Raw genomic sequence first — 27,865 nt, forward strand, 5'->3', positions numbered from 1 at the left:
GATGTAGGTGCAGACCACCATAATGAAGCAAATATCATAGTAAAGCAAGTCAAGTGAATCCTCTGGTTTCCCAGTGCCTGTAAAAGTTATGTTAGCACTATACAGTAGTCTGTCAAGGGTGCAATAGCCTCATGTCTGAAAAAACAGTGTATTTACCTTAATTTCAAAGGTAGTGGCTTAATCCACTGAGCCACCCAGGCACCCCCCTATTTACCTTAATTTCAAAGTACTTTATTTCTAAAACATACCAACCACCATCTGCGCTTTCCGTGAGTTACAGTCATTTTGCCTTGTGGAAGGTCTTGGCTCTCTCTCAATGGTTGTTGCAGGTTAGTGTGACTGGCCATTGCTCACAATAAGACAGCAATGAAGTTAGCCACATTGATTGACTCTTCCTTTCATGAATGTCTCTGTAACATGGGGTGTTCTTTGATAGGATATTCCCACAGTAGAACTTCCTTCAAAATTGGAATCAGTCCTCTCAAACCCTGCCACTGTTTTATCATGTAAGTTTATGTCATATTCTGAATCCTTTGTCATTTTTTCAACAGTCTTCACAGCATCCTCACCAGGAGTAGATTCTATCTCAAGAAATCATTTTCTTTGCTGATCCATAGGAAGCAGCTGCTCCTTTAAGCATTCTATCATGAGATTGCCCCAATTCAGTCACCTCTACAGGCTCCATTTCTAATTCTAGTTCTCTTACTATTTCTACCACATCTGCACTTACTTCCTCCACTGAGGTCTTGAACCCCTCAAGGTCATCCTTGAGGGTTGGACCCAACTTCTTCTAAACTCCTCTTAGGCTACTTCTTCCTATGAAACATGAATGTTTTTAGTGGCATCTAGAATGGTAAGCCCTTTCCAGGGCTTAATCACTACCTATGGCAATGGTAGCCTTAGGAAATGTATTTCTTAAATAGTAAGACTTGAACGTCAAAATTGCTCCTTAATCCATGGGAGGCAGGATAGATGTTGTATTAGCAGGCACAGAAACATTAACCACATTGACCATCTCCTTCAGAGCTCTTGGATGACCAGATACGTTGTCACTGAGCAGTGATATTTTGAAAGAAATCGTCCTTTATTCTGAGCAGTAGGTCTCAACAGTGAGCTTAAAAGACTCAGTAAACCATGTTGTAAACAGACATACTATCATCCAGGCTTTCTTCTTCCCTTTATAGGGCACAGGCATGGTAGAATGAGCATAATTCCTAAAGGTCCTAAGGTTTTCAGAATGGTAAATGAGTTTTGGTTTCAACTTAAAGTCATCAGCTGCACTAGCCCCTAATGAAAGAGTCAGCTTGTCCTTTGAAGCTTTGAAGCTAGGCATTAACTTCTCTCTCATTATGAAAGTCCTAGATGGGCATCTGCTTCCAGGAGAAGACTATTTTGGTTACATTGAAAATCTGTTGTTTCGTGTGGCCACATGGGTTATCTGAGCTGGGTCTTCTGCAGAACCTCTGCAGCTTCTCCATCAGGATCTGCTGCTTCCTCTTCCACTTTCACGTTACGGAGACGGCTTCTTTCCTTAACCCTCATGAACCCATCTCTGCTGGCTTCCAAATTTTCTTCTGCAGCTTCCTCACCTCTCTCAGCCTTCCTAGAAATGAAGAGAGTTAGGGCTATGCTTTGAATTAGGCTTTGGCTTAAGGGGTTGTTGTTGCTGGTTTGATCTTCTCTCCAGAATACTGAAACTTCTCAGTATCAGCAATAAAGCTGTTTCACTTTCTTGTCACTCCTGTGTTCACTGGAGTAGCACTTATAATTTCCCCCAAGAGTTTTCCCTTTGTATTAACAACTTGGCCAACTATTTGGTGCAAGAGTCCTAACTTTTAACCTATCTCAGCTTTCAACATGCCTTTTTTGCTAAGTTTCATCATTTCTAGCTTTTGATTTAAAGTAGAGATGTGGGGACGCCTGGGTGGCTCAGTTGGTTGGACAACTGCTTTCGGCTCAGGTCATGATCCTGGAGTCCCAGGATCGAGTCCCGCATCGGGCTCCCAGCTTCATGGGAAGTCTGCTTCTCCCTCTGACCTTCTCCTCGCTCATGCTCCCTCTCACCTCTGCTCTCTCAAATAAATAAATAAAATCTTTATAAATAAATAAATAAATAAAGTAGCGATGTGTGACTCTTGCTTTTACTTGAACACTTAGAAGTCATTGTAGGGTTATTAACTAGCCTGTCTCAGGGAAGAGGGAGACCTGGGGTGAGGGAGAGAGATGGGAGAATGGCCAGTCACTGGAGCAGTCAACACATGCAAAACCTTTGTCCATTAAGTTTGCTGTCTTACAGGGGTACATTTTGTGGCACTCCCAAACAATTACAATAATAACATCAAAGATCACCATAACCTATATAACAATAATGGAAAAGTTTGAAATACCGTGAGAATTACCACAAGGTGACACAGAGATACAAAGTGAGCAGATGCTCTTGGAGAATGGTACCAATAGACTTGTTCAAGGTTGCCACAAAATATTTATTTGTAAAAAGTGCAGTTATATGTGAGGTACAATAAAACAAGGTATGGCTGTATAGATGATGAGAAACTTGTTAATTGTATTGTTTAAATATTCTTTCTCCTTACCAATATTTTATGTTTCAGTTATTATTTTATGAGAGAGATGTGCTTCAAAGTCACACAGTAGGATTGTGGATTTGTCACTTTGTCCCTGCAGTTATGCCAATTTTTTTTTTTATGTACCCTCAGTACGTGTCATTATCTGCTTATAAAGTGTTATGTCTCCCTGATTTTCTATGCTTCATATGCATTTTTGCCTTATTTTAATTGTTATTAAAATTCTTCAGTAGGTTTCTTTGGTTAGTTCTTGCTGGTATGTTTCTATTTTATGGTTCATTTACTTTCAGGTTTCTATGTCTTAAGTTTTAGTTTTGTTTTGCTTATAAGCAGCATGTGTTTGGACTTAATTTGGATTTCAGTCTATAGTCTGAGAGCCTTGTTCTTTGATTGGCTCCATTTACATTAATTGTGATACTAGATATAGCTCGAATAATTTCTACACTTGATCTTAGCCAAAAGGTCGAGAAGCGATTAGTTTGATTCATTTCTAATATTTTATGTTTTCATCTACCAGGCTTTTTCTTTTACCCTTTCTCCTTACTGTCTACTGATTATTTCAGTGTGGTTTTTTAAAATCATGCATTTTCCCCTCATTGCTCCTAACAAATCCTCTGTTGTCCTTATCCTTTCATAATTTAATACAGTAAAGAGCGGAGATTGACTCTTTAGCTTGCTGCTTGCTTGAGAACTCTGCAGAACTTAGTATGGAAACTAGGATGGAGCAGGAGAGTGTCTCAAACATTACTGTAGTCCGACTCTGTCACGTTACCAGGGTGAAGCCTAAGGCCCAGAGAGGATACCGGGTTTGTCCAGGGTCTACATAGAAAGCACTCCCGTTCTTTTGCCACATTCTGACATAAAGAAGCAGGTCCTGTGCAATGTTCAGTCCTCCCTCTTTAAAAATTAAATACCAGCAATTTTCAAACTATATAGATTTGTTTATACAGTTGTCCATTCTTTGAATATATGTGTGCCTGTGTATACATAGGTACACACACAGGACACAACCCTTATTCTGTGTAACTACATCAGGGTAGGGTGTTTGAGAGAGTAGAGAAATAGAAACATAGAGATGTTTCTTTATTCTAGAGCTCACAGTCTAATGGGGGAAACAGAGATAGATAATTTTAGTACTACTGAATATTGAATGCTATAAACATGTTTACTGTTAACCTTTATTTTCCCCCAAAGAGTCTAGGAAGAACATTATAGGGAAAGAGTTTCCTGAACAGAAAAGGGTAAAAAGGGCTATTATTAGTAGAGGAAGTCATGCATGCAAAATCTTGCAAATGTAAAAGTTTGATGCTTTAAAGTGAGAAAATCTATGAAGCTGACAAAAAGATTCATGAGGGTTTGGTGAGGGAGGAGTTTGGAAGGTTCAGGTCCAGATTGTGAAAGGCATTGTACAGCCTTCAGGGAGTTTGGATGTTGTCTTTGAGACTGTGGGTGTTCCCAGGCTATTTATAAAGCAAGAAAAGATATCCAGATCTGCATTTTAGAAACAGCTGAAGCAGTCAGGGTGTAAGATTGATAGCCTGGTCGTAGATGTGAGACTTGGATAGTAGCTCCGTCATGAAAGGAAGAGGACTGGAGCCAAGACCCTTGTGATGGGGATGGAGAAGGGGCGGGGAGTGGCGGGAGGTGGGGTTCAGGAGAGACGGAAGACAAAAATCAACAAATCAGTCAAAAATTCTGACTCAGAAAAGAGTCAGAATTAACTCAGATTTCTGTCTTAGGCCCATTGAAGGAATACCAGCTGTATTAGCTTAGAGAAGGAATGCTTAGAGATTTGCTTAAGGAAGGTAGCGAGTGAGTGAGTGGTCCTCTGAGGGCCAAAATAATGATAACAGGTAACATTTCTTGAGCATTAAGTACTATTCTTCTTTGAGAACTAAAGCTTAACAGTCCACACAGAGACAGAATGAGTCAAAAGAATCCATTGATGACAAATTCAGAGCAAGAACACTCAGAGTCAACATTTCTGGGAACCTGGACAGAAGTGAGTAGGAGAGAAGCAGTCACGAGCTAATCAGTCTTGCTTGTAGCTGTTGCCATGTTGTGAGTGCGTAGTTGTGCCACAGTCTGTTGCTAATGGTGAGTCACTCTTGCAAATAAATATTAATAAGTTTATATACCTAATATATTTCATACACATGCTGTGTGAGTGGTATTCTGGGAAATAACAAGTTTTAAAAGCAAAAGTCCTTAGCTTGGTAATTTTGATGTGTGATTCTATGTAATGTTGTTAATACTGGGGGTTCCAAATTTTTCGTTATTCAAATACTGCCCAGTAATGTTCATCATTTTTTTCCAGTGTTTGAATATTTGCTGTGGATTTCAATACTTTGTAAATAATCAAATAGGAGAAATGCAAAGAGAAGGAGATGGGAATGTTGGTTTGGAAATACACTTGACATGAAATCAGAAATAAATTTAAAATCTGAATTGGCAATAGGAGTATCTGTTTCAATGGCGAAGCCGAAGCTGAGCAAACAGACAAAATATTTTCATCATGAAATTCAAAAAAAAAAAAAAAAAAAAAGCTAATAGGAAGCAGTGTGTATCTTAATGTGTGTCTCAAAGATACTTTACATAGTATCTTAATGGGAACAGATTCTTTCCCTGTGCGTTCTTCATCTATATCTTAATTCAACAAATATCAATACAAAAATGAAATAAAATTTTCAGTGTCTAGAAAATTTGGCATGAAAAAGATAAAGATTATTGGATAGTATACTTAATGCTACATAGTGTTTTAAAATTTTCTTTTAGAACGACTAGTTAAATATTAAGTATTTGTGATGTTATCTTTGAATTTTTAAATAGATTTTAATTTGACATGTATTTTGTGATATTGCTCTCCTTTTGACTAATTATCAAATGTATCGGGTTAAGATAATTTTTTTATGCAGAATTGAAATATATAGTTTTGTAATAATAATTGGTTCACATAAAAATAAACCATGTTTGCATTATTATTTTTTTCTTACAGGATACTTCTGGAACTTTTATTTGAGAAATGACTGACTGTTTATTATTATGGCCACTAATTATTCTGAAGTACATAAATCATATGAAAGTATAGAATAATTCATGACTGAGGAATTCCTGTCTCTCAACCTCAGATACTAAGTATTAATATCTGTTGGGGATTTGGAGACATCCAACATTTTCCGAATTTCTTGACTGATTTTTCCTATGATTCAGAAAATTATGGAAGTTTCCCAAGTGATGCTGGGATGGAATTCCTACAGGGAAGCTTTACCAGGCACTATACTGTGCCTGTTGCATGCGTTACCTCATTTCGTCCTCACAGCAACCTGCAATATGGAGGTTAGGTTGGTAGCTCTGTGTCACACGTGAGGAAACCAGCTGGTTGGTGGTAGGGAAGATCCCTGTGTTTTCCAAACTGTGGTTCCACACAGTTGAACTTCACATATTCTTAAAAGAAAGAGGACCATAAGAACATTTGTTTTCTAACTTCAGTTCAACAAACTACCTCTGTACCAGAGCAGGCCAAGTGAAGTGACAGACTGAGTTGAAGAATTAGTCCTTTTTACTTGAGAAAGAGCCCTGTGCTTGTGGCTGGAAGCAGCCCCCTGCTTGCTGAGGGGCTCCCGTCTGCTTTTTGCTATGACTACACAAATAGCACAGTCCTGCTTCTGGCTAATCCTCTCTTATCAATGTGCCTCCTTCCCCGCTTACATTCTGAGTTAGCTCCAGCATGGCCTGTCAGCCTCCGTTAGGAAGCACTGGTTCTATCAGTCTGCATGCTCTATCCCTGTTGATGGAGATAAGAGGAAGAACAGTGACTTCACCTTCTAAAAATAACCTTTTAAAGCAAGAATCTTTATTTTACCTCTTTCTACATGCCGTAATGCTGCTTCATTCAGCTGTTAAAAGTCTCCCCGATGATCTCTATGAAAATGTCGACAACATTACTGGTTTGGTGTGAGCTGATCAAATTCCTAGAACTTCAGGGCTTAGGAAAACGGCAGCACAGTGTTTGGAATTGCAGGGCTAGTTGCCCAGAGATTATGGTTTTCTTTCCTGGTAACCCCAGAGATTATGGTTTTCTTGCCTGGTGACATCTGGTAATGTATCAAAGATGGAGTAGGACAGATGGCTTAGTTTAACAGCACCAGTGTAACATTGCATGGTGAGGAAATACCCTGCAGATGCACCCTATAGAATATTGTGGTTTAAAAAACCAAGCATATGTATGGTGCCTATAAGCTTTGGATATGGAGAGAACTGATTTTACAGATTATTACTGCCTCTGTACTTGAGTGATCCTGAACAAATTGTGTAGCTTCTCTGAACTTTTTCATCTTTGAAAAGTAAGGAATATAAAACCTAGGATTTTTTTGGTTTGTTTTTTTATTTGAATTCCAGTATAGTTAACATCCAGTGTTATATTCATTTCAGGTGTACAATACAGTGATTCCACAATTCCATACATCACCCAGTGCTCACCATGTTAAGTGTGCTCTTTAATTCCCTTCACCTGTTTCACCCATCTCCCACCCACTTCCCGTCTGGTGACCCTCAGTTTGTTCTCTGTATAAAACCTAGGATTTTGACGATTAGATGATACAGATGTAAAACTCTTAGTACAGCACATATGCTACACAGCAGACACTGAAGAGTTTCCGAGGATGATGATGCAGTGATGAACAAGACAAACCCAGCCACCCCCTGCCCTTTCTTAGAGAGAGCGAGCAGGGGAGAGGCAGAGGGAAAGAATCTCGAGCAGACTCCTTGCTGAGCACAGAGCCTAATGTGGGGCTTGATCCCACCCTGAGCCGAAATCAAGAGTTGAAGGCTCAACTGACTGAGCCACCTAGGCACACCACCCCCACCCCCCACTTCTTTTAGTGAGACAAGTAGGCAGGAAATGACATCAAATGGGGTTAAGTGCCTGCACAAGAGAACACATGGTGCTGAAGAACACACAGGAGGGACACTTCATGAAGGCCTGGAAGAGCAAGATGCAAACACAGGAGAAAATGGTTTCCTCCCAGACTGGCCCAGCTCCTGAGTGCGTTCACTGAAAGGCTCGCACACATTAGTAGCCCTCGGAGTTGTTTGTCAAGGAAAAGGAAATAATACAAAAGTGCAAACAAAGTAACCACCAAATATATTGACTTTGTCCAGTACAATTCAAATGTCTAAATTCTTTGAGCATCATGTTCTGAATAAGTAAGCTACCCTTCTAATGTGGATTTGACCCTTTAAATGTTCCCACTGGGGGCACCTGGGTGACTCAGCCTGTTAAGCCTCTGCCTTAGGCTCAGGTCATGATCCCAGGGTCCTGGGATCGAGACCCACGTTGGGCTCCCTGCTCCATGGGAAGCCTGCTTCTCCTCCTTTCTCTGCCTCTCTCCCTTTCTCTGTCTCTCATGAATAAATCAGTAAAATCTTTAAAAAGAAAAAAAATGTTCAGATTAAAAAAACAAAAGCAAGAAAAAAATGTCCTTTCTTTAGCTTGTTTATTTAAGCTATTTCCGAAAGGTGCTCACTCTGTATTTCTTTCTTTCTTTTTTTTTTTTTTAAGATTTTATTTGTTTATTTGACAGAGATCACAAGTAGACAGAAAGGCAGGCAGAGAGAGAGGGAAGCAGGCTCCCTGCAGAGCAGAGAGCCTGATGCGGGACCCGATCCCCGAGATCATGGCCCGAGCCGAAGGCAGCGGCTTAACCCACTGAGCCACCCAGGCGCCCTGTGTTTATTTCTTAAATGACTTAACCAATAAATGCATGCAGTGCTGTGGTTAGGTTTGCTTTTGCTGACCCGTGTTCTCTGCTTCTGCCTTTGCTCTAGATAGAAATGAAGACTGCCAGCAGAAACAAGATAATGTTAGTTTCATGTAAAAATAGCCCAGGGTAGGGGGAGCTCCAGGTGTTGCCCTAGGAACACATGGACTTGGTGCCAGAAATGTGCCATCAGGACGTTTTCTACCTCTAAATTTGCAGCTATTCTGAGTGGTTGAAATGATTGGATGTGTTATATTCTGCCTAAGGGAGGCAGGGAAGCCTAGAGCTTAGATGTAAGACATCCCCCCATCTAATTCCAATTTTGTGTGTCTAGTTGTATAACTGTATTACTCAGAGCCACAGTCTCCTTACCTGTTCAGTGAGATGAGTAATAATACCTCATAGTGTCATCATAAAGATTAAGATAATACTATAAAAGCTTAGCCAGTGCTTGGCACATAGTAATAGCAACTACTAATCTTAGTTTTTTTTATTATTACTGTAATCTCCATTTTATTTACAAGGAATAAATAATCTATGCTAATGTTGATGAATTAATAAAATATGAACAACTGAAACATTTCTGGATAATGTTAATGTGGGGGACTTGAACATGGCACTGCTCATCTCCTGCTGTGGGGAGTACCATCGACAGCCAGCCGCAACTGCTCCCTCTAGACTCTGCCACTGCTTTGCACCCAGACCAGGTTTCTCCGAGGCTGCCCTCAACCAGGGAATGGGCACAGTGGGCATGTGAATGCAGTCCTCCAGGGGGTAGGACTCCTTTAACAGGTGACTTTAGCGCAGGGCCTTCCCTGCAGCCTGATGGAGACTTCCCTAACCTGAGGCCTCAATCAGAGATGCCCCCTGCCTGGCCCTCTTTCCTTGTCTCTCCCCTACACAGGGTCCAGACCTGCACTGCCCTTGGAGGCTCTCCCACCCTCCCCACCTTCCTCTCCATTTCCTGAACTGGTAGCTCTTCCACTAAACTTTTGGCTTATCTTGGTGTCGGCTTCGTGGAGCATCTGGACTTACAGTTACAATAGTTGTTGGAAGTAACAATCAACAACCTTGAGCACAGCGTGGACGTTTTCTCCATCAAGTATAAAGTGAACATTAATGAGTTTAGTTTCATCTTGATGGCATCGCATTTCCTCAGAACTGAAGTGTGATGTTACTGATCATAACTTCTCTAGCACAGGCCTTAGCCACTGCTTCCTCAGGGGAGGGCTACTCACATGTAGGACTTCAGACTAACGGCAGATTAGGTTGTAAGATTGCATGTAGGACAGCCCTCCCTCCATGTCTCTGGGTCTTTAATGTGATGTGATTTTAGTGTTTTCATGAACCAAGAAAATCTCTTTGGCAAAGGCTATGGAGGGCTCTTCAGTGTTTATTTTTGTAGCTTCCTACTGATTTCTTCTTTTTTCTTTCTTTTTTTTTTCCCCCTAACTCCTCACTTGATTATGATTTTTGTGACAGACCAGGTCCAGGGGACAGTCACCATTCGGAACATCAGTGCCCTGTCTTCAGGCCTGTACCAGTGCGTGGCTTCAAATGCCATCGGAACCAGCACCTGTCTGTTAGATCTCCAGGTTATTTCACGTAAGTATATAAAATTCTGACATTGACTCTGAGTCTGGAACACCAACATCTTTGTTAAACCAGGGAATGAAGAGTTTCTCTTAATTTTTTTTAGGTTGTTTGAAGATTAAGTATAACATTTTCTTCGGTTTATTAGTTATTGAAATGTTTATAAATGTCTTAGTATACTTTTCAGCCTCAGCAATACGACATGTTTTTTATGACAGTATGTCTTTCTCCTCAGGATCAGTAGAATCAAGTCAGTCGCTTGTCTTCAAGTGCTTGCCTAATCCTATTGACATTACAAAAACTTGTGATGATCTTATGGCCACGGCAAGACCTTCTATTATTTTCTCCTAATCCATTTATATCTGCTTAATTGCTAGGTGGCCAGGTCATAAATAAGCAGTGCAGAAATTTTCCCTTTATTTGAGAGTTCTGGGTTATTTGAATTCCGCTTACAAAAAGTAGTGACCCTTTTGGGTTGAGGTGGTTGTTATCGCACTGATCGCCAGGGCTCCTCTGGGCCGATCAGGCAGGTAAGCATCTTTGGCCTGTTCTGCTCTAAGTGTTGTTCTACTGACATGGTGAGTCCTGTAATGTTCATTCATTCAGCGAGTGTCTGTGAGCCTCCTGTGTGTGAGTCCCAGCCACTGAGGACACAGAAACTAACCGTGGTTTAATTTTATAAGGATGCAACACTTTGGGCAATTCTGTGCATTTTAAGAAGATTCTGTGGTAAACTTACATATTTATGAAGTTGCATGAGTGTATGCTATTTCTCTCTCTCTCTTTCTCTCTTTTTTTGTTCTTTAAATCTACCTTAAATATATTTTGCAGCCCAGCCCAGGAGCATTGGACTAATAGCTGGAGCCATTGGCACTGGTGCAGTTATTATCATTTTTTGCATTGCACTAATTTTAGGGGCATTCTTTTACTGGAGAAGCAAAAATAAAGAGGAGGAGGAAGAAGAAATTCCTAATGAAATAAGGTTTGTGTGTCAGAAAATTCATCCTACATGGCCAGTGTCTGTATTTCTATTAATTTTGGCAGCTAAGACTTCTTTGCTAATCCAATGGCTGTGATGGCCTAGACAGTTAAAGTGCCAAGTCATATTTTCTTGTATGTTATATCACTTTTACTCATTTACTGGATCATGAAAGAGGAAGAGGGTCCCATATGTGCCCAACTAGGAGGACACATGTGAAGAATTCCTTAACGTTCCATACTTCCAAGGTAGGTGGAGTTAAGATGGTTGCCACAGGGGGTGCCTGGGTGGCTCAGTGGGTTAAGCTGCTGCCTTCGGCTCAGGTCATGATCTCAGGGTCCTGGGATCGAGTCCCGCATCGGGCTCTCTGCTCAGTGGGGAGCCTGCTTCCTCCTCTCTCTCTCTGCCTGCCTCTCTGCCTACTTGTGATCTCTCTCTGTCAAATAAATAAATAAAATCTTTAAAAAAAAAAAAAAAAAGATGGTTGCCACAGAAGAAAAGTTAGTTTAAGAAATGTGTTTGACATTGGCATTTATACCAGAAGCTAGAAGAAACACCCCAAGAGCATACCAGTTCCTGTGCACACAGGCCAAAGCCATATGGCTTGGTGTGAGAGACAGTTCAGTCAAGGATATGAACATCTTCAGACAACAATGTGAAAATCATCTTTATTTTATTTTTTTTATTTTTTCATCATGTTCAGTTAGCTACTGTATAGTACATCGTTAGTTTTTGATGACGTGTTCAATTACTAATTAGTTATACCTTTAACACCCAGTGCTTATCACAGCATGAAAATCATCTTTAAAGAAAAGTGACTCTTGGCATGTTATAAGGATAGGGGAGTTCATGCTCCCTCTCTATCCCTATCACATTGTACCACATAGTATCCTTGTTGAAAATGCTTTAATGAATCTAGTCTACTTAGCGTGATCCACACAGCCCTTCAGGACTGACCTTCCCCTGCTTCCCTAGTCCTCTGTCACTACTTCCATGGTCACTGGTGTTCCATTCTGTTCTGTAGCCTCTCGTGCTTCAGGGTCTTTGCTCAAGCCTCCACCCTCTTCTGGCACCAAACTCCTTCCCTTTTCATCCATCTCTTTCATAAATTCCTTGATCTGATTTAAGACCAGTCCAGGTGTCACCTCCTCACAGAAGTTGACTCTAGTCCCTGTCCAGCCTTTCAGACTTGGAAATATTCTTGCATTGATTGGCACTCTCGTTTGGCCATAGGCTTCTGGATTATAGGAACTGTGTCTTTTTTTTACATGAAACATCTAGTATAGTAGAGTGCCTGGTACTCAATAAATGTTGAATGAATTAACATCTTAAGCTAAATTAGTGACTTATCTTAGCCTCTTGTAATTCTTTACACAACAAGCTCAGTGGCTCTCTTCAAGGTCTATTTTCCTATTTAGAGCAAAAAAAATTATAAACGTGCATATATACATACCACACATATATATTCACACACCTTTTTTTTTTTCAGGTATATTGGAAAGTATAGTCTGAGAGATTTGACATTACTTTTTGTATTCTTGGCTATTGAGAAGCTGAGGGAACATTTTTCTTGAGCATTGTCTCAATGAGAATGAGTGCCAGAGCTGAGTACACCAGGACACCAGGGCTGATGCGTTTGCTTTTTTTTTTTTTTCTTTTAAGATTTTTGTTTATTTATTTGACAAACAGAGATCACAAGCAGGCAGAGAGGCAGGCAGAGAGAGAGGAGGAAGCAGGCTCCCCACCAAGCAGAGAACCCGATGCAGGGCTCGATTCTGGAACCCGGGATCATGACCTGAGCCATAGGCAGAGGCTTAACCCACTGAGCCACCCAGATGCCCCGTCTTTGCTTTTTTGATAGTATGTTCTGTCCTGAGGATTTGTATCTCACAGACATATGGTCTTAGCAGAAGATGAAAGATTCCTGGGCTGGAGGGTAGGGTGACATTCAAGTTAATCCTGACAACAATTTTATTTCTATTCCTTTTCAGAGAGGATGATCTTCCACCTAAATGTTCTTCTTCTGCCAAAGCATTTCACACCGAGATATCCTCCTCAGAGAACAACACATTGACCTCTTCCAATACGTACAACAGTCGATACTGGAGCAACAATCCAAAAGTTCCCAGGAACACGGAGTCATTCAACCACTTCAGTGACTTGCGCCAGTCTTTCTCTCTCCACTCAGGCAATGCCAACATTCCTTCCATCTACGCTAATGGGACCCACCTGGGCCCAGCTCCGCATAAGACTCTGGTAGTGACAGCCAACAGAGGGTCATCCCCGCAGGTCATGCCCAGGAGCAATGGCTCAGTCAGCAGGAAGCCTCGGCCTCAACACACACACTCGTACACTGTCAGCCAAGCAACACTAGAGCGAATTGGTGCTATCCCTGTCATGGTGCCAGCCCAGAGTCGGGCCGGCTCCCTGGTATAGTACCTGAGCTGATAGAGCATTCAGAAAAGAATCAGTGGAGTACCCCATGCAGGGGGAGGGCGGGGTGAGCAAGTGCTGGGAAAGAAGTGCTTTCCTTATAAGGATACTAGTAAAAAAGCACAAAGGAAAAGGCAATGCTGTTTGTACGTGGCCAGTGAAATTTGTGAAATGAACTGGAATTCTTCATCTTGAAGACTCGTTTCCCCACCACAGATGTCCCAGCATTCTATTCAAAAAACTGGTTCTCAGAGATGTGCCAAGCCAAGGAAAAAGATACAAGAGCAGACTAGCACTTAAAACCCAAACTGCAGTCCAGATGGGCTTATTCTTTAATTCATGCCTAACTTAATAATTTTTCAAGAGACTCAAGTGCCAGGTGAAGTTTAAATAATGAAATTATTTAAAAATATAGGTATCTTTCAAAAAAATAATGAGCAACCCTGGGATCATCACGGTTCCCTCTGTATCTAGAGGGCTTAGTGGTATGAATGGTTCATATCGGTCCCAAGAGGGCTGGCTCTTGTATCCTAGAATCAAAACTTTTTTACGCAAACAAAATTTGGTAAGAAATGGGGGAAAACAAAAGAAACTTCTCTGAGAAGCCCCTTCCTATTTATTTATTTATGTCTTCCTAAACCATGAATTTCATATTTGGAATATTGCTATATGACAGATTCTTGCCTGTCTGCTTTTTTCTAGGGTCTGTTCTGGGTCCGTGACAATTACTGTTCATTACTTCCTGGAAAAATATTTTTTTAAAAGAAAACTCTTGTGGGGTTTTTTGTTTTTTGTTTTTTAAAAAATACATGAGTGGCATAGGGCTAGGAAAGAAAAGACTGTTACTAACAGCGCATTCAGTGATTGTGTTTGTGGAGCCCTGTGGGAGGCCCGTGCCCAGATAGAAAGAGCTGGGGTGTGTGGGCCGCAGGGGAGCAGGAAGGCAGGTGTGAGGGACTGGAGCCTTCCTGGCAGCCTCCAGGCACAGCTGGGCTGGCTGGGGCTCCCTGCCTATCACACCAGGTTACCCTTAATGAGGGCAGCACCTGATGCCTTTTGCACTGAGAGAGATAACTTACTCTTTGTTTGACAAGTCGAGGTTAGTAGGTTGTTACAGGGAGGGCAGGAGTAGTTCTGTTGTTGTTTCCAAAATAATTCGTTTTGCAAAACAGATAAGAATAAGACAAAAGGGATGCCTTCAGGTATGCTCCTGGGAGGGTCTGCCCTATGTTTGTCACAGCTCAGGGTTGCAGTTTTGCCCAAATGCATTTTACACCACTGTAAAGAGACTCCTTCTGTGATTAATTACCTGGCTTGGCTGGCCTTGGAGTTCACCAGATAATTTACAAACTCCCCACTCTCGTGCTGTGTGGATCTGGGCATACTTGTATCGGGGACTATCTCGCCTTAATCACACTTTAAGCAGCACAGAAATGATTTCGCCCCAGAATCGTTCTCTGAATTATTTATGAGGCCGACCTCGTGGTTCAATAAGAGCATCATTTTTTTTTCCCAATGTTGTCTCTCACTCCCTCTTCGCACCATGCCTTTTGCCCTCTTTTCCTGCAAGCATAGTCGTCACAGGGAGTGGCTTCCTGATTCTCAGACCCTTTGAATATGTGGAAACCAGCAGCTGCTGCTTTTACCGTGTTCGGGGAGGGCTAAGCTCAGAACCTAACCATTGCAGCCATTTCGATATTGATGAAATGCTGAATTTACGTTAGCATTACTTATTTTTTCCATGTGATTGTTCTTGACTTTGTAAAAATTTAAATAAATGAATGTCTATACTTTTTATAAAGAGTGAAAATACCATGACAGAAAAGATACTATCAGATGTTGTTTAGAAAGCATTTATCTTGCATTTCTTTATTCTTTCTAATTATCTAAAATTCAATAAAAGTTTATTCATATAAAAACAAGTTGTCATTACTTATCATATATTAATGAATTTATGAGTTTATATTTTGTCTTCTTTTTAATGTTATAAGAGTTTTCCATTCTGTTAAATAGTATACATAATAATTTTAATGAGCAAATAGTACTCTGGAAATTACTTTATCTTCTTACTAGAAATTTGAGTCCAGTTCTCATGTGTATGACTGAAGTTGTAATGACCCTTTCACACATTGAATGATTTTCCTCTTTCCGTGTCTGAAGTTCATGAGACCAGGTCCATGACTGCTTTTTTTTCCCACTTTGAATCCCTTACCTAGCACAGGGCCTAATATAGGTATTGAGTAGGTGAATGACTGATGACTTTTAAACTGAAGTTGCCAAGTTCCGGCAGGGGAAGTTATGATCATGATTGTAGCTCTTGGTATATACTGGATCATTCCTTTGTTTTAACTTTTCTTTTCTTTTCTTTTTTTTTGAGAGAGTGTGTGCGCACATAAGTGGGAGGGGTAGGGGTAGGAGGGGGAGAGAGAGAATCCCCACTCAGGGCTCAATTCCACAACCCTGAGATCATGACCTGAGCTGAAATCAAGTCAGACCCCTCATCAACTGAGCCATCCAGGTGTCCTGTTTTAACTTTTTTTTTTTTTTTTAAGATTTTTATTTATTTATTTGACGACAGAGATCACAAACAGGCAGAGAGGCAGGCAGAGAGAGAAGGAGGGGAAGCAGGCTCCCCGCCAAGCAGACAGCCCCATGTGGGGTCTGATCCCAGGATGCTGGGATCATGACCCGAGCCAAAGGCAGAGGCCCCAACCCATAAGCCATCCAGGTGCCTCCAATTTTAACGTTTTATTTTGAGATCATGTATATATTTATATTCCATTATAAGAAATAATAGATTCCCATATACTCTTCATCTAGTTTTTCCAAATGGAAAATTTCCAAACATCTTGCAAAACTGTTATACAGTATCACCAATTGACATGGATACAGTCCATTAACCTTATTCATATTTCTACAGTTGTACATGCACTTGCTATGTGCAGGGCATGCATTTAGTTACATGCAACTTCGTCACGTTTGTAGATCAGTGTGACTACCACTACAGTCAGATACAGGATCCCTTGTCTTACCCTTTTAGAGTTACAGCTGCTTCCCTGCTCCCCAAGGTCCTAATCTCTAATTTGCTATCCATCTTTATAATTTTGTCCAAGAGTGGTACTTAAATGGAATCATGTAACATTTGCAGGTTGGCTTCTCGGAATATCTTTTTTGAGATCCATCCAAATTGTGGCATGTATCAATAGTTCATTCCTTTTTATTGCTGAGTAGTCATCCGTGGTGCAGATGGACCAGTTTGTTTAAGCACTTACCCGTTGAAGGCTATGAGATTTGAGTTGTTTCCATTTTTGGCTACTAGAAATAAAACTGAGCATTTTTTTGTTTTGCAGGCTTTTATGTGAATGTAAGTTTTTATTTCTCTGAGATAAATGCCCGAGGGACTATTTGCTCCATCCCCATTTGTTGAAAAGTCTATCCTTCCAGTGAACTTTTGTTGCATCTTTGAAAAAAAACCATTTAGGCATATTTGTGTGGGTCTGAGTTCCTTAGCTGTTCCTCTGATCTTGGTATCTGTTCTTCCATCAATACTTTGGTGACCACTGTCCCTATTTAATAAGCTTTTTTTTTTAATTAAAGATTTTATTTATTTGTTTGACAGAGAGAAAGGGAAAGAACAAGTAGATAGAGTGACAGACAGAAGCAGGCTTCCTGTGGAGCAGGGAGCCTGATGTGGGACTCGATCCCAGGACCCTGGGATTATGACCTGAGTGGAAAATAGACCCTTAACTGACTGAGCCAGCCAGGCCTCCCCATATTTAATAAGCTTTAACTGATCGAGTGGTTTCTCCCACTTTCTTCTTCTGTTTTGAAATAGTTTTAACTATTACAGGTCTTAGTGGCTTTCCGTATACATTTTAGAATAAAGTGGTTTGTGTCTGCAAAACACTGGGCTGTTTCAATAGAGATTGTGTTAAACCTATGGCCACCTTGGGAAGACCCGGCATCTTTACTATTTGAGTCTTCAGATCTATGAACATGGTATGTTTCTCCACTTCTTTAGACCTTTTTTGATTTATTTCCCGAGCATTTTGTAATTCTCAGGATACAGATCCTGTACATGTTTTGTTGGATTTATCACTAAGTATTTAATTTTCTTTGAAGCAATTATAAATGTAACTGTGCTTTAAATTTTGGTTTCTATATATTTGTTTTCAGCAAACAGAAATGTGATTGGATTTTTTGTGTTGATTTTGTATTCTGCAACTTGGCTGAAATAACTTTTTCAGAGTCTGGTTATTTGTTTTGTGTTTTGTTTTCTTGATGATCCTTGGGATTTTCTATGTACAGAATCACATCATCTGCAAATAGGGACAGTTTTATTTCTTTCTCTTCAATATGTGTGCCTTTTCTTTTTCATAAAGCTATGTTAAATACAAATGGTTAGTGTGATATGCTTTCCTTATTCCTAGTTGTAGGGGGAAAGCATTCGTTCTTTTACCATTAAGTATGGTGTTAGCTGTAAGTTTTTGTAGGTGCTTTTTATAAAATGAAGTTTTACACTAGTATTAGTTTGCTGGGAAGATATATCATTTATGGGTGTTAGATTTTGTCAAATGTTTCTCCATCAGTTGGTATAGTCATACTTTTTTGTTTGTTTTGTTTTTGCTTTAGTCTGTTGATAATACTGGGTTACACTGACTGATTTTCAAATGCTGAATCAATCTTGTATACATGGAATAAAATTGCATTTGGTCATGGTGTATAATTTTTTAAAAACACTGCCAGATTTGATTTGCTAATATTTTGTTGAGGATTTTTGTATCTAATGGCCTAGAATTCTCTAGTAAAGTCATCTGTGGCTAGAGAATTCATTTTCAGCTTTTAAATTAACAATTTAATTTCTTTAATGGTTATAGGATTATTCAGGTTTTCTATTTCATCTTGATTGAGTTTTAATAGTTTCTGGGTTTGAGGAATTGATCCATCTGCTCCAGTGTGTCAGTATTTATGGACTAAAGTTATTTGTATTTTTCCCTTATTATCTTTCTAATGGAAGCTGGATCTACACTGGTATCTGTTTCATTCTTGGTGTTGGTGATCTGTGTCTTACTTATTTTTATCAATCTTGCCTGAAGTTTGTCAATTGTAAAGATTTTTTTTGAAGAAATAGTTTTTTTTTCTATTTTTCTGTTTTCAGTTTTATTAATTTCATCCTTCAGTTTGCTATGGATTTATCTTTCATTTTTCTAGTTTTTTGAGGTGGGAGCAGATTTCAAATTGTTCTTCTTTTTTGATGTAAGGATTTAGGGCTGTAATTTCTCCCTCAGTTCTTTAGCTGCATCCATGTATTTTGAGCTTTTGCATTTTCATAGAGTGCTGTGTGTTTTTGTATTTCCTGTGAGAATTCCTCTTTACCCACAGGTTATTCAGAAATGTGTTAATTTCCAAGTTATTGGAAGTTTTCTGGTCATTTTTCTGTTAGTGATTTTTTAGGTTGAAGTTAGAAAAAAAATCTGTATTATTTAAGTTAAAAATATGTATTATTTTAATCCTTTTACATTTTTTGAAGTTTGTTTTATGGCCTATGACATGGTGTCTGTTGGTACATGTTCTATGGGCTCTTAAAAAAATGTTTATTCTGCTTTTGTTGGATAGAATGTTCTGTATACAATTAGATCCCGTTGGATGATTGCGTTGGTCAGTTTTATATCCTTACTGATTTTCTATCTGGCAATCAGTTTCTGAAACTGAAGTGTTATAATCCCCAAGTGTAATTGTAGATTTATCTTTTTCTTCTTTCAGTTTATCAATTTTTGCTTTATGTATTTTGAGTGTCTCTTTTTGGTGCAGATGTATTTAGAATCATCATGCCTTCCTGATGGGATTGATTCTTTTATCATTATGTAATGTCCTTCTTTGTCTCTAGGAATTTTCTTTTCTGGGAAGTCTCTTTTATTGGCATTAATTTAACCACCCTGCATTTCTGAGTTACTGTTTGCATAGGATATGTTTTTTCATCCTTTACAACAATGCCATCATATTTGAGCTTGTTGATGGGATATTGTTGGATCATATTTTTTTATCCAGTGTGCAGACATCCATCTTTTAATTATATTTAGACATTTAAGGCAATTATTGATATGTTTAAGGCTAAAATTTATTTCATTTTTTGTTTTCTGTTTTTCCCCCTTTTTAAATGATTTGTTTCTCTTACCTTCTTATGGGTTACCTGAATAGTTTTTAGGATTCCTTCTTAATTTATTTAGAATGTTTTTTAATATATCGCTTTGTCTGTTTTTTTTTTTTAGTGTTCATTCTAAGTATTACAATAAGCATACAGAACATATCACGGTCTACTTATATTAACATTTTACCACTTTAAGTGAAGTGTGAAAACTTACTTCCATATATATCCCTTTTCTTTTACCCCCTTTAGATATCTTTTTCTTGATCACAATATGGTATATAATTTTTTTAATCAAAAAGATTTATAAAACATGATAAGAAGTGCATTATATGCACTCATATTTCTGCTTCTTTGTTCTTTCTTAGTTTCTGATGGTCCAGGATTCCTTCTTTGATCATTTTTTTCTCTGTTTGAAGAACTCCCTTTAGCCAGTTTATCAGAGTAGGTCTGCTAGGAGTGAACTCTATTAGTTTTCTTCTGTCTGAGAATGTCTTTATTTCCCCTTCATTCCTCACTGGATGTAGTATTCATGGTTGACAGTTCCTTTCTTTCAGCACTTGACAAGTTTGGGAAGTGTTCCACCATTACTTCTTAAAACACCCTTTCAGCTTCCCTCTCTTTCTCATATCTTTCTGGGAGTCTGATGATGGATCTTTTTTATTGTCGTACAGGTTCCAGAGGCTCTCTTCATTTTTTCAGTCTATTTTCTCTCTGTTGTTCAGGGTAAATCGACTGATCTTTCCTCAAACTTACTAATTTCTATTCTCTGTTGTTTCCACTCTGCTTAGTGAGATCAGCAAGATTTTTATTTCAGTTACTATATTTTTTAGTTTGGCAAGTTACATTTGATTCTTCTTAAAATTTAATCATTAATGATAATTTCACATCAAATCACATTAAAATATAATTTATATACCATAAAATTCAGCCATATGAAGTGTATAATTCAGTAGTTTTCAGTTTGTTTATAGAGTTGTTGCACAAGCATCACTATAATTTTATTTTATTTTATTTCTTAAAGATTTATTTATTTATTTGACAGACAGGATCACAAGTAGGCAGAGAAGCAGCAGAGAGAGAGAAGGAAGCAGGCTCCCTGCTGAGCAGAGAGCCTGATGTAGAGCTTGATCCCAGGATCCTAGGATCATGACCTGAGCCAAAGGCAGAGGCTTTAACCCATTGAGCCACCGAGGCGCCCCTATAATCTAATTTTAGAACATTTTCATCAGTCCCAAAGAAACCTGTACCCACTAACAGTCATTCTTTATTCTACACCACCTTCAACTTCAGGCAACAACTGATTTACTTTCTGTCTATAGATTTGTCTACTCTGGACATTTCATGTAAATAGTATCATACAGTATAGGGGTGTGTGTGTGTGTGTGTGTGTGTGTGTGTGTGTTTTGTGACTGCCTTATTTTGCCTAGCATAATGTTTTCTTAGATTCATCCATGTTTTAGCTGTGATATTGCTTTATTCCTGTTTCTTCACTGAGGTTTTCTAGCTTTCAGTTTCAAAAGGATTCATAATTGCTTATTGAAACATTTTTATTATAATTATCTTGTGAGATATTTTCAACATCCTATTCATATTAATACTGGCATCTATTGGTGATCTTTTCTTATTCATGTGATTTTTTTTTTTTTTTAAGATTTTATTTCACCGACAGAAATCACAAGTAGGCAGAGAGGCAGGCAGAGAGAGAGGGGGAAGTAGGCTCCTTGCTGAGCGAAGAGCTTGATGCGGGACTTGATCACAGGACCCTGAAATCATGACCTGAGGCAAAGGCAGAGGCTTTAACACACTGAGCTACCCAGGCACCCCTGGAACCTCTTTTTAATATTCATTTATTTTAGCCCTTATTCCCCTTGTTGAGGTGTAGCACATGATCCAGATGTGTATAAAAGTTTACTTTTCTGAGGGACACTATAGATAGCAAAAAGTGAAGTGTTTATGGTGTCTCTTTGCAGGTGGCTGGGGTAGAAGGATAGCTCCCTTTTGGCTCTGCTTACACCTTCTTGGTGAAAGTTGGGCACCAATCTGTACCATCTTCTTGCCTTCAAGTAAGAGGTATAAACTCAGCTGTTGGCTGGACCCTGCTGAGACCCAGAAGGGAAGAAAGAGGGTGTTTACTCACACCACTTGCTATGGGACAAGAGTAGAAACTCACCTCTATGCTGCCATCTGACGTAGACGGGAAGAAGGAAGGAAGATGGAATGCCACATTATCCTGCGTCCCTGATGGGAGGGAGGATGGAGGCTTACCTCCCCACTGGACTTGTTGAGACCAGGGTAGGAGGAAAGTAGAGTGTCAGCTACCCTGCCTTGCACCACTTCTTTCCACCTTGTTGATATTGGTTATGAGTACAGGTTCAGCTCCCTGCACTGGGAGGGTACCACGGTCTCTTAAAATCCATCTTCTTTCCACTGTTCAGAGTGTCTATGATTGTTGTGTTATGTCCAGGTTTTTAAAAAATAATTGCAAGAGGGAAGGCCATCTTATAATGGGGCTACCCAATCTTGATTGGAACTAGAAATCCTGGAACATTATTTTAAAAAATAATCAGTTATATCTTATAGTACTCTACTATTCTGAGGATTCTTAGTTGTGTATTAAATAAAATTCTTATTCCTTCACTTGATTCACTCATTTCCTTCCACAAATGGTGTATTCTTTTTATCCTCAACTTACACAGCTTCTCTACATGAAAACTCTGCTCTAGGCCTGTTCACTTCCCACAAACTAACTCTTTTTCTCTCTCTTTTTTTTCTATACCTTCCACCTATCGCTACCCAAATCTTTCTGTACCACAAGTCTAACCCAAATACTCTGTCCTAAATCCTCTTTTTCCATCTGGTGAGAAGTGGCTGCAGCTTCTCACAAGTGAGAGCATTTACTGTATGTAAGGGAATTGTCACAGTCTGTATTATATTCCTGTATTTGTGTACCTGATTGATCTCTCCCACTGGATCAAGTTATTCCACAATCATTTTTTTTTATCCTACACTATGTGCTAAGTATTGCTCTAGGTTTGGAGATAAAAACAGGAGAAAGCCACAATAGCTATTCTTAAGGAGCTCATATGACAGGAATACAGACTTAAAAGTCAATTACTGCAATTAATGTCCTAAGTATACACGTGAATATTTGTATAAGTTTAGGTGGGACAATGTCTTCTATACCTTAGATGTGGTTACAACATCTCTGTGCCTCGTGCAGAGAAAGTGCTTGAGGGATGTGCTAAACTGATGAAATTGAAAATGAACAATTGGTCTCTTGATCTCAGTTATTAAAAGTAGCTGTCAGTTATCAGAAAATTCCTAAAGCTATGATGGATCAGAGTTATTCATCTAAGGGGCAAATAACTGTACCAACTCCTTGGGATGGGTCCTTTGGAAAAGGTAGAGATCGTATAAGAAACGCAGGGATTTGGAAGAATCCCATGGTGAGTAGCTCCGAAGTGTTTTACATAAAAATAATAATTGCTACTTTTGTGCTTACTAAGTGGCAGCATTTTAAAAAACGCACTTAGCATTCATTCATTTTACCTTATCACAACCTTGTGTGGAAGAAACTACTCGTATTTTACATGTGCAGAAACTGAGGCTAGGTGTTGATAAGCAATTGGCCAAACTAGTATGTATTGGCCAATTGCTTTTCTCAGTAGGTACTCCTGTCAGAGTATCCGAATGTCTGAATCAGAGATCTGGGGTCTGGGTTGTTTGCTTTCTAAAACCCTCTTTTGGACAAGTTGTATAGCTTATGTTTAGCAAAATAAGTTTACAGAAAAATGTTGAGAAGATAAAGGCAATCTAGAGAAAAGATGACTTGTAAATTCTGTGCATATGTAGTTATTTATAGCTTTTCCTCACAGCTTCCTTGTGAATAAGGTATTATTTCCCTATTTTAGGTAAAGGCAGGGCCCAAAATTCTGTCTGAATCATAAGACATTGACAATAGGGACAAAAGTATTAGACAGAGCAATACATGGAAGTACCAGCTGTGTATGTAGCACTGTGGGCTCAGATGATAGTTGATTACTTTTGGCAGGCTGGGTAACTACATTAGATAGTTGAGCCTAAAATATTTTACACTGAAGGCACATTTCCACAACATCCATCAATTGTCCTCTTTCCCCCAAGTTCATCAGATTTACAGCAGTTTTGCATGTGGGGCTTTGAGTAAATTATAGGACCACATGTATGTATTTGAATGAGCTGCAATTGTCCATTATATTGGACAAGTCACAGAATTCCCAAAGGCTCAAATTCATCTACAAAATGGAGACAATGGTAGGTCTCTTTGAGGACTAAATGAACTAAGGCACATAGGGTGAGTAGCACAGGGTCTGGCCATAGTAAACACTCAATGTTAGCCATTATTAGTAGTTCAGAAACTTAAATTTTTAGTTGACCAAGTCATTTATACGGACTCAGTATTCCAACTTTTTTTGCCAGAGGTAGTATTGGAGTGCTGCCCATGTCACATAGCACACTGAGACTCTTTTTCTTTAAGAGAAAGAAGAGTACCTTTATAATAATTGTAATAATTGTCTGCCCAAATAGTCCCTTGTTTCCTGCTTTCCCACACTTATTCCAAAATAGCATATCTATGTTCTGAATGCCATCAATTTAAATCACTTGAGGAAATTAAAACACGGAGTGCCTGCTGTGTGTCAGACAGCATGCCAATCACTGTGTGTATCCTGTCCATCCTCACAACACACTTCCAAATTAGTATTATGCTGATTTTATAGATGAGGAAACCAAGGCTTACAAAGTTTCAATAATTAGCTCAAGGTCAAAGCTGGTGAGTTATAGAGAGAGCCAAGAGTATTGTCGTAGACTGCTCCTCCATTACGATAGCTAATAAATATGAAAAGTCTTGGCACTGCCTCCAATTTGGTATGGCATAGAATTATTAATTCCTTCTAGTCATTCTTTGTCCAAGTGTGACTTTTTTAAAATTTTTTTTAAAAGATTTTATTTATTTATTTGACAGAGAACACAAGTAGGCAGAGAGGCAGGCAGAGAGAGAGAGAGAGAAGCAGGCTCTGCACTGAGCAGAGAGCCCGATGCAGGGCTCGATCCCAAGACCCTGGGATCATGATCTGGGCCGAAGGCAGAGGCTTTAACCCGCGGAGCCACCCAGGCGCCCCCAAGTGTGATTTTTTAATTGATTGGAGAAAATTTCTATCTCTGACTTTGTAGACAATTAGGATAATTTTCTTCACACAGTCAAAGCTTTTAAGTCTCCCTTTCTAATTCCTATACTTTAGGGAGTCTCACAGCCTTGTATTTTTTTCTCATCAGTTTCCTAGGGCATTAGCAGTTTGCACAAAGTCCAATTTCCTCCCCACCCTTAGCCTGAGGCAGTCAGAGAGGTCTTGTGAGAGGAGGGTGAGGTGGGGGAAATTCTCTGAGGTGAGAAGCTCTGGCAGGAGCCAGCAGTCCCCCAAGGCATGCGGGGACTGAAGGAAGCTGCTCACAGGCGGGACGGCTCGCATGAAGCAGACACGGGTGTCGGTCCAGCTCCGCCCGCGGCTCACTGATGACTGTAGGCAACTCATCCAGCCTCTCGGAGCCTCATTTTCTTCTCCTTTAAATGAAGATCCTAATTCCTACATCACAGCTCTGAGGATTCAGTGAGTGAATATGTGCACAATGGCACAGTTCCGGATAATTTATCGCTGCTGCTGTTTGACTTGATAAGCCTTTTATTTAAATTTTAAAAGGAGGGGAAACATTCCATTGGAGAGTCAACAGAAGGTCTGAGTCTCCTACACAACCAGCTCATCCTCCTCCCTTTTCTTCACCCCTTTTCCCAGTCATCAAGAAGTAGGGGCTGTGTTGACCCCTCCAACATCACAGAACCCCTCCTTTATGATGAGGTAAGAATAAGCGGTGATTTTCTGAGCCCCAGTCCTTTCAGTGCCACGCCCAGAGTTTAGCAGCTACTCAAGGACCACCACGAGTTTCCACCGGGGCTCTGAGCCCTGGATGGCCAGGTCTCTTGAACACTCAAGAGAAGCCAGAAATGCTGATTCACCTGTCTCCTGAATTGTGGATGTTGGCAACGAATTTTTTTTAAAAAGTTGAACCCTGTTCAAGTTAACTGTGGGCCTTTGTTGGCCAGTGGTCCAGTGCCTACGATCTCTGTTACAGGAGACCTATTTCTAGCAGCCCCGTGGGTTGATCAGTCTGGGGCTATCCTCTGCTGAAGTCCGAAAACGACATGCCAGCCACTCTTCTGTGCACTTTACCTCTATTAATTCATTTTCAGCCTCACAGCAATGTGGTGAGGCAGGTGCTATTACTATCTTATTTTACAGATGAGGAAACGAGGCACAAACAGTGAAGTAGTCCAAGGTTACATAGCAGCAGAGCTGGGACTGGGGTTCAAAATGGAGGCCACCTGGATCTTCACGGACATACAGTATTTTCTGATATTTGGGCTTCCACAAGAAGAACAGAAGCTGCATTACTGATCATTTTTAAAGGAAGAGGAAGAGTTGGCAGATTTGGATTAGTATACCCCTCTCCCCAATTTTCAGAAGGATCTGTGCTTAACATTTGGAAAGGAAGGGAGGAGGCTGGTCTGGCCTATGACTTCTTGGGCTAGGTTCTTCTGGAACAAACGGAGCTGAAAACCCCCATTGTATCAACTCGCAGCCCATTCCTCCCCCTGCGGAAGAAGTCCTCAGCAAGTCTTAAACCCATGTAACTCCAGAAGCCTATTGAGGAAACTTCTGCATTAACAATGCATGGATTTGTAGCTGCACTTTATAAAAAGAACAACTTTAACAGAGACTTCTGCAGCACCCCCTTCCTTTTTTTTTTAAGTGTAGTGTTTCTGGTTACTTGCAAAGCACTGAAGACGAATTAACTTGTCTATGGGTACAAGGAATCATCAGATGTGTTGCTGCTAGCACTTTTTTTTTTTTTCCCATTGAGTATAAGGGTGAAAAGAATGTTATTTTTTGGGGAGCATTATCAAGAAAGAGAATTTCTTCTCAGTTGTTGAAACACAGCCAAAAGGGGGAAAATCTTTCACCTTGCTCTGACTTTAATTATTCCATATGATGAAAAAAATTCCCCTGCCTTTTCTAAAAAAGAAAGTGAAAACTTGTCATTTTAGTCTTGCACTAGAAAACTTATAAATATGTTTGATAGAGGAAAACAGAGTTGGGTAGACATTTTTGGTCAGACAGGGAGAGGACTCAGGTCTTAATCACTCCCATGTGGGAAAAGGAAATGATTTATCCAAAACCCACCATGTGCCAGACACAGCCCATACATTATCTTATTTGTTCTCACTTCAAATTCATGAGGTAAGTATTATTTTCCTTGATGTGTTGAAAAAAAAAAAAAAGCAGCCATTCTTCATTCCCTTCCACCTCCATGTCCCCCTTTCCGCCCCCAGATGCTAGCTGCGGCTTCAGAAAGAGGAGCTACTTAGGGGTGCCAATCTACTGGAACGTGGGCAAGGAGGAGGAAGGGAAGGTGGAGGGTTTTTCCTGTAATTCTGTTAGCACAGCAAATGTTTTTACTTTACCTGTTTATTGAGGGGGGCTGCAGGAGATCATGGGAGAGCTAGACCTCCCAGCACCCCAACCAGATGCCACTACTTCCACATGACTACAAGCTGGAGACCTGACATTTCATTACCCTTTCCCCACTCCTTCCCAACCACTCTTCCTTTACCCTGTGTTCCTTTGTCTCCCCCCCTCCCCCCGCCCCGCTATATTCACTTGGACTATCACGGTGGTCTCTTTAGCAGAGCTCCCTGCTTTTGGTCTGTCCACTTGCTGTCCAATCTCCACACTGTTGCGGATGGAAATGTGATATCACACTTACGTATACTGCATGCCTCAAATAGGCCCTCATTGCCTACAGAAAGAGGGCGAGTAAAAATTCAGAAATGGTAGCTCTCATTAGGGGCCAAGTAATCAGTGTTACTGGGGGTGAGCTGGGCATCTGTAGTTTTTTACAGCTGTGTGGGTGATGGTAATGTACATTCTTGTTAACAGTCAGTGGCCTGGAGCCTCCAGGCTCCTCAGCTCTGCACACCAGGCCCTCCATGATCCCGCTGTGCTCAGCACTCCAGCCTTACTTCCCACCCCATTCCTACCTGGCTTCATGCTCCAGTCATGCATGAGATTTGACCTAATATGCCTGACACCTCCCATTCATTCTGAAGTTTCACCTTTCCCTGTCCCTGCACCCCACTGTTCCATCCTTCAACTTGAAATGCTCTTCTTTTCCTCCTTGACTTCTTGGAGTGAACTCCTCTTAAATCTCAGATCAGGAATTACCTCCCCAGAGAAATGAGGACACTCTCTCTTTTGGGCCCCCATGGTATGTACATCTG

The 27,865-nt window shown here is 40.1% G+C and overlaps 1 protein-coding gene across 4 annotated transcripts in view; it reads left to right on the top strand.

Moving 5' to 3' along the window:
• Positions 1-15,265, top strand: part of IGSF11 (immunoglobulin superfamily member 11) — a 136,503-nt gene extending 121,238 nt beyond the window's left edge. For 3 of the 4 annotated variants that reach the window (XM_032348067.1, XM_032348038.1, XM_032348058.1), the window contains exons 5-7: positions 9,824-9,946; positions 10,766-10,916; positions 12,905-15,265. In XM_032348067.1, coding sequence (XP_032203958.1) covers positions 9,824-9,946; positions 10,766-10,916; positions 12,905-13,349 — 719 coding nt within the window. In that variant the 3' untranslated portion in view covers positions 13,350-15,265. The remainder of the gene's footprint in view (positions 1-9,823; positions 9,947-10,765; positions 10,917-12,904) is intronic. The other variant, XM_032348049.1, reaches the window with a different exon arrangement.
• Positions 15,266-27,865: the final 12,600 nt, after the last annotated feature.

The sequence above is a fragment of the Mustela erminea genome, chromosome 1 (assembly GCF_009829155.1).
Source record: "Mustela erminea isolate mMusErm1 chromosome 1, mMusErm1.Pri, whole genome shotgun sequence".
NCBI lineage: Eukaryota > Metazoa > Chordata > Mammalia > Carnivora > Mustelidae > Mustela > Mustela erminea.